This window comes from Dendropsophus ebraccatus, chromosome 1, assembly GCF_027789765.1.
Source record: "Dendropsophus ebraccatus isolate aDenEbr1 chromosome 1, aDenEbr1.pat, whole genome shotgun sequence".
Classification (NCBI taxonomy): domain Eukaryota; kingdom Metazoa; phylum Chordata; class Amphibia; order Anura; family Hylidae; genus Dendropsophus; species Dendropsophus ebraccatus.
In genome coordinates, this window is record NC_091454.1 from 146,095,167 (window position 1) to 146,106,133 (window position 10,967).

The following is a 10,967-nucleotide window of genomic DNA, read 5'->3' on the forward strand; positions in this document are numbered from 1 at the left end:
TAAGAGAGTGAAAATGCAACTTAGACAAGATGATTATACAGCTCGGCTAAGCCTGTCTATACAGTAGGGGTATAATTAAAGATAATAATCTCTATGCTCTTCCATTCCCTCAGCCAAGTGGTTGAATTGAAGAAACATCCCTGATGCTTCTTTTCCTCCCAGCTACTATTGTAGAGAACAGTATAGGAAAGAAGAGGGAGGAGGGTCTCTCAATAAGTGCACCAGACACAGCAGTGTGGTTCACAGAGCGAGGAGCACAGAAGGAGAAGTGACAGGAGCTCAACGCCTCCCCTTAGCTGATAGAGGATAGCACAGCGACCACAGATCCCCCGGCTCGGTAGGGTATAGTCAATGGAAGATGATAGGAAGAAGACGATGTGTAGTCATTAAGGAAAAGCACAAGTTAAGAAATGAGGGAATGATCAGGAATTAGGAATGATCTGAATACTTGAACAGCTCCAGGCAACTTTCTGTAAAGTCGTATGTCCCTCCTCATCCTCCTGGCAGCCAAGAATTCACTGAAAAAAAAAAACATTCTAAGAGATCTTATTTGAAGCACATAAGAAGCCAAAAGGACTGGGTAAGTACTTTTTTTCATTATTTATCACCCATTTTAGACACTCTGCGGTGTTGTACAGAAACTGCATTCTCATCAGCCCCTGTCCCCAGTGGGACTCATGATTTAAATGATGGATCCCAAGTTATCATACTCACACACTTTCACCCATTTTCATATAAACCCAAAGCAACAAATTTTGGAGTAAGAAAAAAAAAAACACATTTAACAGATTGCACACACTAATTTTGTATATGAACTTCATACTTATAGTTATGCTAACTCCATACAGAAATCAAAGTTAAATGACAATGTTCTATAGTAAAAATTAAACTGTAATGATCATAAAAATCCACCTATAGCGTCTTATTTCCGTCCTTATTACTATACAATAGCCCTTTAGCTTGGTGTTGCCTGTTCTTGATCGTTGGCCGGATATTTGTTGTATTGTCTGTTTGTATATTACGCATACATTTGCTTAGAATGGTTAGCATTCATGTGTTATTAGCAGCTAGACTTCATATTCCCACTGAGCTGTCGTAGCAGCTGTCATTCATCTTCTGGCTGAGGTAGCTATTCAGTCAAAAGGTGACCTCTTTGTTTTAAAATAAATTATTTCTGCAGAAGTTCATTTCAGTCTGTGTCTGGAATTGACTTACAAAATATATTCTGTCTCTTTGTTCAGAATGGAAAACTTACATCGCGTGCGGATTCTGGTTGAAGATGAAGGGAAATCTCTACCATTTAAGAACCTTCATCCACAAGTGGCAGAGATGAGAGTCAAAGAGGGTAGTAAAATCCGTAATTTAGTTGGCTATGCATTATCTTATATGGAGTCAGAGGGCACTGTGCAGATTATTTTTGGAGCCTATGGTCAGGCTGTCACTAAAGCCATTACTTGTGCGGAAATACTGAAAAGGAAAGTAAGCGGTCTACACCAAATCACCAAGATACAGTACAAAACTTTGCAGGAAGTATGGGAACAGAAGGGGCCCGTCATTAAGTACCCAGGCCCATGTTTAACTGTATACAAAAATTGTCCTTCCATCTATATACTATTATCCAAGTATCCCTTAGATCCACAAGAAGATGGTTACCAACCCCCTCAGAATCTTCCTACAGGAGAGACTGGAAAGAGGACACTGGAATTACAAGGTTCATCAGATTTCAAGAAGACAAAGACAGAAATGAGCACAGAAGGTTAAGGTTGATAGAACTCTATGACTCTATGCTATATACAGATTATATTAACTGCAAACTAATGGATGCATTGGACTGCATGAGTGACCATTACAATTAACTACAGGCAGCACAGACTTGTACACAAGGCAAAGGTTCGAAATTCACAAAACTATGGTTATTTCTTTGGTATCAGCTGTTCTTTTTATCATTTGGTTTTATTCTAGCTTTTCCTCTGCAATATTTACATAAAAACAATATTACTCCAGATTACATTTGCATATGAGAGCAATCCTACCTAAATTGTTATTGTACACTATTCTAAACAATTATAAATGTTCAGCTCTTGCCAAACTACTACATTCAAATCTAAACAAGCGTAGGCTTAGAAATAAACTCTGATGCTCCCTGGCAATGGAGACTTTATTAAAATGACTACATAGGAAACCTTACAGCTACATTTATTGGGGATTATTTATATGTGAGAATGTACATTGTACACATTAAGCAGTAAATTGTATTGTGCAAAATGTAAAGTGGAAATGTAAATGTATTGGCACAAGGTGTCAACTATATGATTCTCACCTAGGAGCCATGCGGAAGAGGTAGTGGATATGATCAAAACTGGTCTTATGCGCCCAGTTATACAGTTTGTGTCCTGTTGCATTTAGTGAAATCCTTAGAGCCGCTAGTGCAGCGTCAATAGCTCGAGTGCCATATGTAGGGGGCCAAAGAGCACATGTTAAGGACCACCAATTTTACCAATAATAGATCAAACACTTTGGTATGTCTACAGACTATCTTTCTTTATAAGTACTGGTGGGAAGGGAGACACGCAAACGATACTAATACTGGACAAATGAGCGGCAAACTAACATGCAACTTAAAGTGACTCTGTACCCACAATCTGTCTCCCCCAAACCACTTGTACCTTCAGATAGCTGCTTTTAATCCATGATCTGTCTTGGGGTCCGATCGGCTGTCGGTTATTGTCCTAAAAAACAACTTTTAAACTTGCAGCCCTGTGTCAAATGGCTGTGGCCTGGAATATCTGTGCCCTAACTTTGCACCACCCCTCCGTCCCCCCTCCCCACCCTCTTCATCATTAGGAATGCCCCTAGAATATTTTATCCTGTCCGAACATTACACAGGTGCCTTAACGATCCAGCCCATGTTCAGTTTTCACACAGCTGATGAATAGGAGGCAATCTGCCTGGAGCATTCCTAATGATGATGAGGGCGGAGAGGAGGGACAGAGAGGTTGTGCCAGCCCAATGCATACACAATCTAGGCCACAGCCGTTTGGCACGGGGCTGCCAGTTTAAAAGTTGCTTTTTAGGACAATAATTGCATCACCTGCCGAACGGACCGCAGGACAGAACTTGGATTAAAAGCAGCTATCTGACGGTACAAGCAGTTTGGGGGGGTCAGATTGTGGGTACAGAGATGCTTTAAGATTTATGAGTAGCACATTTCTCCATTCTGCATATCATCCTATTTACAGGTCTAAGAGGGGCTCCAGCACAACCCACATAATGGCAACCCACCCTCCTAACTAGTATCAAGCTTTCTATTGGACAGATTGCATGTAGCTATTATATGAAATGACATCTGTTAAAATATAAACTATTCACACAAATAAATCAGCTTTAGTACTTTACTAGACTTTGGAGACGTGGTTAATTTAGAGAATCCACTTGGAAAGAACATCCTCTACTCTGATACAGCTCCCTTATTGCAATTCTTATTCATTATTCAGCAGTACATGAAAGTTTGTAATATATCTTATTAAGGATGTGACACATCCTTTATCTTCTAGAAGACTGCAATCCCCCTTTTCCCGACTGTTGTTATATGTGGCAGAAAGGCTCCTGCCATGTCATTTTTTATGTTTATTCGCTTGCTGACAGCAGTTTTAGCTTTGTTGAAGTAATGGGTCCATGCTGAGTTTTTCTGGTTTGAGGTGATTCTCAGTTTATATAACAGGTGGGTTTTCTGGCTATAGGGGTGGTCATATTCATTGACACTAATTATCTCCTGCTGTCAGGAGGTTGTACGTTTGTCTATGTGCTGTGTCCTGTCTAGTCTGTCTTATGTGTGTTTTAGCATTTGATGTTGGAAACTTCTTTGGTGTACTACAGTGTTCTGCCTATTGAGTTTCGGGTCCTGGTGTTGTCAGATATTTCCTTTATTCAGTATTGTTCTGTTCTGTTTTATACTTGTATATATCTGATACATACTGCAAGAACACTTCCTCCATCAGCCACTGACAGCTAATGGTGATGTCATGGTTTTCATCTGCTTTTCCTTCCCACACGTGATATAGGTTGGCAGCAATTTTTTCCGGAACTGCTGATTGGTTCCACTATTCTACCCTACCATAAGGGTTGGGGGAATCTGAGTACTGGGAGCTTTTGTTTGGACTGTGGTCAAGCAACTAGTAAAGTTGAATCCTGTTTTTGCTGCCTAGCAACCCATCAACACCTAAATTGTCAAAGAACTCCTCTGTCATTAAGAAGTGTGTCTGCGATATCTTAGTAAATGAAGACACAGGAATGAAAGGAGGGAGGTACAATCTCTCTGCCCTAGGGCCCTATTACACCAACAGATTTTTGACCAATTTATCTGACAGATTTTTTAAGCTAAAGCCAGGAATGGATTTGAAAAGATGAGACATCTCAGTCTTTCCTTTATGACCTGTTCTCTGTTCATAGTCTGGTTCTGACTTTGGGTTATAAAAAATCTGTCAGATAAATTGGTCAGATATCTGTTGGTGTAATAGCGTTCTTAGGGTAAGGTCACATCTGCACTGGAGCTCCGTTCAGATGACCTGAGTGGACAAAAAAAAACATATTTTTTCTGTTTACATCCTGAAAACTAAAGAGACACTAGATTGGAAGCCAATGGACCCCATCAAAGCCAGTGGGATTCATTAGTTGGTGCCCTTTGTGCAATGGACCACCTGGGTCCATTTTTGTGGTGTGAATGGGCACTATGACAGATCCCTAAATGGAACCTCAGTCAAACATGTAAACCCTCGCCCTAGCCTGTATGTTACGGGGGTCCAAAAAAATTTACTGAATAAAATTTAGTAGGGAGAAAACTATACACTCTATGGAACATTTGTCAGCGTATTAATCTGATCTACATATGGTAGGTAGAAAACATTTTACTGTAACAATAGATATGCCTTAAGTTACTTTCTCTGAGTGAAATACTAAATATCAAATAAATCCTGAGCAGAGAATGGCTCAGAAGATGAATAAATTGAGAGAATACTATAACTGTCAGAATCCTATTTGAGCTTGACCTTTCTCAGTTGCTGAAAAGGTTTTTTTCAGAGTGGAAAAGTACTTTTCAGGCTACAATCATTACAACTGTGCAAGGAATTAGACGCTTGAGTTCACTAAGAGCCTGTGGCCCACAGTACTTTATTACTGGAGCTGTGACTTCCAGCTCAGTGACAGAGCTTCTGTCAGTGTTATTGATGATGGTGTCACTTGGGCTCTGTCTCACAGATTTCCTCGCTAAACTTGCCCTCTGGCCACCAACCACATTTATAGTCAACCCTCCTTCTTGGGCTTTGTGTGTAAACAGGTTCACAAATCATCTCTGATGAATTAAACAGATTCATTGACAATAGATTCAGAAAAGCCAGCAGATTGCAAAGAGTTTATTAAAATTGAATTGTTGCATGTGCACACATAGGGGTTTCAATCTTGTTAAAAGTCATACAGAGTGATATAGTACAGCTCCATACCATCTCAGTAGAAGGGCTATCTTAGAAGTAAATAGGGCATCACTCTATCATAATATATCTCAAATTCAGAGGCATACAGAGGCATTACACAGCTTTTTCTCTAAACCCTTTTCTAGGGAAGAATATCTCTGTAGCATGGCACCACACACAGCGCCATATGGCAGCACAGTAAGCTGCTGCAGCTCTTAACGATATTGTGTGCAATATATACAAGGCTGGGTTCACACTTGTGTATTTTGAATAACAAATGCATAATAACAAAATAGAGAGTGCAAAAAATGTGCAAGTTGTACATTACATTATTTACTATACTCCCACTCTTTGACATAAGCTGCACTGCGGAATCTGTTGGCACTATACAAATAAATATTATTATTAATATTATTATAATCTTAATTGGCAATCAGTGGATAACAGATTCGCTTTAAGTGGTTAAAATATCTTCTAAACCTGAACAGAATGTGCATGTGATATACGGTTGGTATGCTGGATGTATATCATGTACTGACACTCTTAGGGCCGTATTACACCAACACATTCCTTTTTTCTTCTTATTTTTAGTGTACACAAAAACAAGGTTGACTATGTTTTTTTTTGTGTACAATGTAACCATTCAAAAAAGCATGTGTTAAACTAGCCTTAAGGCCCTATTCCACGGAACGATTATCGTCCGTATTCGGCCGATATCGGCCGCTACGGACGATAATCGTCCCGTGGAATATAGTGCAACGATCAGCCGACATCGTTCATGTCGGCTGATCGTTGCAGTCGCTTGTTTTTCAACATGTTGAAAAACAAGCGACTGATATAGCAGCGATCTGCTGCCGTCGCTCCGTTGAATAAGAGCGTCGGCAGCAGACGCTGCTATATCCTATGGGCTGCTCGGAAGATCAGCGATCCCCCGGGCAGCCCCCCCACAGCTCCCCGCCGCCCCCCTCCCGCACTCAGCCGCTCGCTGCAGCCGCGTTGAATAGCGGCGGCAGCGAGCGGGGAACGAGGAGCAAGCGAGCGCTGAGATCGCTCGTTTGCTCCTCTAACGACCCGTGTAATAGGCCCTTTACTGTGACTCCCTGCATCATAACTCATTATGATACAGTGAGCTCCGAAACGGCTACAGCTCTCCGCTACTGAACGGACACGCTGTGTTTACAGATCAGTGATTTGGCTATAATCTGTGCTGCAAAAAGTACAATTGACCAATTCAATAGATTCACCAATAGTAGTCAAAGGGAGGATCTGTAATTTGTGGACGTCCATAATGTCTGCAAATGAATAGAGATGAGCGAACCGGGTTCGGGTTCGAGTCCATCCGAACCCGATCGTTCGGCATTTGATTAGCTGGGGCTGCTGAACTTGGATAAAGCTCTAAGGTTGTCTGGAAAACATGGATACAGCCAATGACTATATCCATGTTTTCCACATAGCCTTATGGCTTTATCCAACTTAAGCAGCCACCGCTAATCAAATGCCAAACGTTCGGGTTCGGATCGACTCGAGCATGCTCCAGGTTCGCTCATCTCTACAAATGATTCATTTTCCCCCTTTTTTTAATCAGCTTTACTTTTTGTAGATCCACAAAATTTCAAATACGGATGCATTGCAGACATCATTTTGCAGATGACGGACGGCTGGATTATGTGGCTTCCTTCATAGTTTCTTCATGTGATGTACTTTAGTAACTACATTTTGATGGCACTGTTTCTGTGTCAAATATGTGATTCATATATCTTATGTTTCAATGATTCCTATTAAATCCCATAACTTGAATGAAGAAAGTAATGCCTTAGGCTATGTTCATACAACGTCTTTCAACGGCCATTATTTTAGACTCAAAAGAACAGATTTATTTAAATAACAGCCATTGGTGTTGAATGCTTTGGTTGCCGCCATTGCAATGATGGCCGTTGGTTCATTTCTCAGGTTTAGGTTTCATGCTGGCCGCTTTTAACACTCTTTTGGGTGTGACTAATAAAAAGCTACATTGAATTTGATTGAAGAAAGGTTGAATGACGTTAGAAAATAAATCATTGTGTGAACAACCAAAAATAATGCAAAATAACGGCTGCAAATTGATGTCATGAACATTAATTTGACGACCATTGTTCTATACGTTGTGCGAATAGTCTTTGTTTCTATAAACGTCAGTGGAGAATCAATGAAGCTGGAAATAAAGGCTAAATAGCAACCATCATTTTATATAAAAAGACAGTTTGTGAACATACAGTAGTCTTAGGCCAAGTTCACAATATGTATTTTTTTTTATTAAACAATGGCCGTTGTTGCAGGTTTGCAACAACAGCCGTTGTTTAATCACAGCGGCCGGTCGCATTAACCCCTATGGAATCATGGCCGTGGTGTATACACTCTGTATACACTACGGCAGGGATGCCATGTCTATTTTGTGCGTCTGCTATTCAAGTATGACTCCCGCCCATACTTTACATTATCTGCTATGGCTAACTGGAGTGCGGGCACACCCAAATGTGCCCGCATTCCAAGAAAGTTAAAGTGATGTTCACCTGGCCAATACTGCAGTATCAGTCGCGTTAAACATCTCAGACCGTGGCCATTCTGTGACATGGCCGTGTCACAAAACGGCCACTATTTTGCCATGTATGAACAAGGCCTTAAAGTGCTAAACAAAAGAGCACATGCACTTTAAGGCTATGTTCACACAACATCGGCAACAATGGCCGAACTTTGTACAGGTGAACACGCCGCATGTTCTTTTATGGGATCCCTCGCGGCGCCGAAAAAAACTGACATGTCAGTTTCCTGCGGCCGCAATTCAGTGAATTGCGGCTGTAGAAACCCATGTCAGTTCACACAGTGAAGCAAGCGGCTCCGGCCGTAGTGTGACCATGGCCTAAACAGGAGCATAAAATAAATAAAAGAAAAATCCAAGATCTATAGGATGTCATAAAACTGGCTAAAATATCATGCAGTGTAAATCCACACAATTAAAAAGCAATAACACAAATGCAGCAGAAAAAAAACAGGTTTTTTTCAGTCCTATAATTTGAAACCGCGCTTAGTGTTTTTAATAGTAATAAAAAGCTGTGAGGGGACATCTTATTCCTTTATAGACAGAAGTCCATATAGGCATTTTAAAGATCAGTATTTGCCTAAGAAATGAAAGAGAGAAAATAAGGCAAGTGTTTATCATCGGAAAGGTTATTTATGCCTAAGCTGTTCCTATGAATATGAAAACAAGGGCACAGTCACAGTTTTATCTTTTTGCAATTATTCAAATAGCGGCTTATGGTGGCTGAAAGTCTATGTAGACAAGTAGTGTGATTATATATAAGATAGGAGCCATCCATATTAAATACACCATGTCCTGTAAATACCACCTTTATGTAGCTTCACTGCAAAAGCGGTCTGTTCTGTGCTTTTTCTTACCATAAAACTGTAAGAAGTGCATTTTTCAGGAAATAAAGATAAGAGATTACAAGGACCGGATGCAGCAAGTCCGATTATTACACCAGAAGACAATTGCCTATTGGAGAATGTTTCCCAGTTCACAGCTGCAGTACAGAGATAGGAGGATAGAGATTTTAATCCGATTCCTGATCAGCCCCTGCGTTTTATTGTGTGCCAAGTCCCGAAGGACATTGCAGGCATATAATACCTCAAAGTCTTGGAAGAATGGAGATAGAAGGGGCTGCATAACACAGATTATACTAGAATTCCTTCTGGATGTCCAATAATTATAGACAGGATCAAATTAAACCTCTTAATTGATTGTCAGAATTCTGGGATAAATTTACTGTAAAATTTGCATTTTTCTGTGTTTTTTTCCTGTTTAGCAAGGCAAACCAACAATCTGTACCGAGAGGAGAAGAATGGTGTTTGAATATGGAATTTATTATGTACACTGCAACCATTATTTCTTATTAACTAAATGCATATTATAATAGTCTTGATTTTTATAACATATGTTTTTAAATACCTATGTGTCTCCATGGGTACACACTACACACAAAATTTGGATGTAGCCTGACCTAGAAGTTACGTATTACTACCTTTCATCTGTCCAACATTTACTGTCTATGTTACCAAGAAGAGGTGACAGAGGGAGTAAAGTAACACCTGACTACAGCCTTTAAAGGGGTTGTCTGGTGTTTGGTATTTTTTAACATATTGCTGATGGTGCATAAACAATAAACATCTGTCCGCACTCGCTCCGTATCGTCCTCTGGTGTTGCCAGTTTTCCCAGAGACTCCACTTCTGAGACAAACTCATCTCAGGAGTGATAGCCCGCTTAGCCAATCACTGGCCACAGGGTTGTCCCATCTCAGTCAATGATTGGCTGATGAGTTGTCTCGGAAGTGGAGGCTCTGTAGTCAGTGGAGGACACCTGCAACACCAGAGGAGGACAACGAGGGAGCGCGTACAGGTAAGGATTCGTATACAAAAGAGGTGGGAGCTACTGTAAATCTATAAATGGGATGCTGCCCATGTCCTGATTGCAGAACATATACAAAACAACAGAGAAGGACAATGAATGGCGCACCCACAATTATGTAATCAATAAATTCCCGTATTGGGTTTTTAGGTGTTTTTAAGTGTATGTCCATTTGCTGTTTTCTTTATATATTTTGATAATAAAGATATTAAATTTATTGATTACATAATTGTGGGTGCGCCATTCATTGTCCTTCTCTGTTGTTTTGTACAGGTAAGGATAACATGTTTATTCTATTATATGCACCAGGTGCTCTTGACCTCACAAATGCCCTTCTGGATGAATTCGGAAAAATCCCACAGACACCTGCAACATCTTCCTAAGAAAGTGGAAGTTTTTCAAACTTCAAAGGTTATGGGGGGGGGGGGGGGTACAACTCTATTAAAGCCTATGGGTTTAAAAAGAAATGCATGGCCTCCTCCCGCGCTTAATTTATTATTAGCAGGTGTAGACTTGTTGCACAATGCCTGCGTCGGGTGCAGAGCTCAACCGGCTTTACTTAGGGCCCTATTACACCAACAGATTATCTGACAGGTTTTTTTTTAGCCAAAGCCAGGAATGGACTATAAACAGAGAACAGGTAATAAAGGAAAGACTGAGATCCCTCCTCTTTTCAAATCCATTCCTGGCTTTGGCTTTAAAAAACTGTCAGATAATCTGTTGGTATAATAGGGCCCTTAGTAAATCTGTCTGTGAAAAAGGGGGCGTGGCTTTATTTAAGACTGAAAGCGTAACTGTCATGTTTTTTTTTATTGCAGAAATCAGTAGTATAAGCGATTTTAAGAAACTCTGTAATAGGTTTTATCAGCCAAAAAAGCCTCCTTCTGTACTCAAGAAGCAATCTCCCAGCCTCCCCCCCTGACTTCTTATCTGTGCATTATCAGGCAAACACGTCTTCATCACAGAGAAGCCAGTGAAGACGGGTTCTGCTCTCTCCATTGTAAGCCTATGAAGGGGGGAGGGGCTGAGGGAGATGAGGGAGCAGGAAGAGGTGACATGAAGG

General features: G+C 40.6%; 1 protein-coding gene across 1 annotated transcript; it reads left to right on the forward strand.

The window, feature by feature from the left end:
- Window positions 1-1,242: 1,242 nt before the first annotated feature.
- RPP25 (ribonuclease P and MRP subunit p25) lies at window positions 1,243-1,761 on the forward strand. The gene has a single exon (XM_069958091.1). It carries the CDS (start codon window positions 1,243-1,245, stop codon window positions 1,759-1,761), a length of 519 nt encoding a protein of 172 aa, XP_069814192.1.
- Window positions 1,762-10,967: the final 9,206 nt, after the last annotated feature.

Excerpts from the sequence above, each read along its gene's own strand:
- RPP25 (XM_069958091.1), top strand. The coding sequence starts at position 1,243 with ATGGAAAACTTACATCGCGTGCGGATTCTGGTTGAAGATGAAGGGAAA.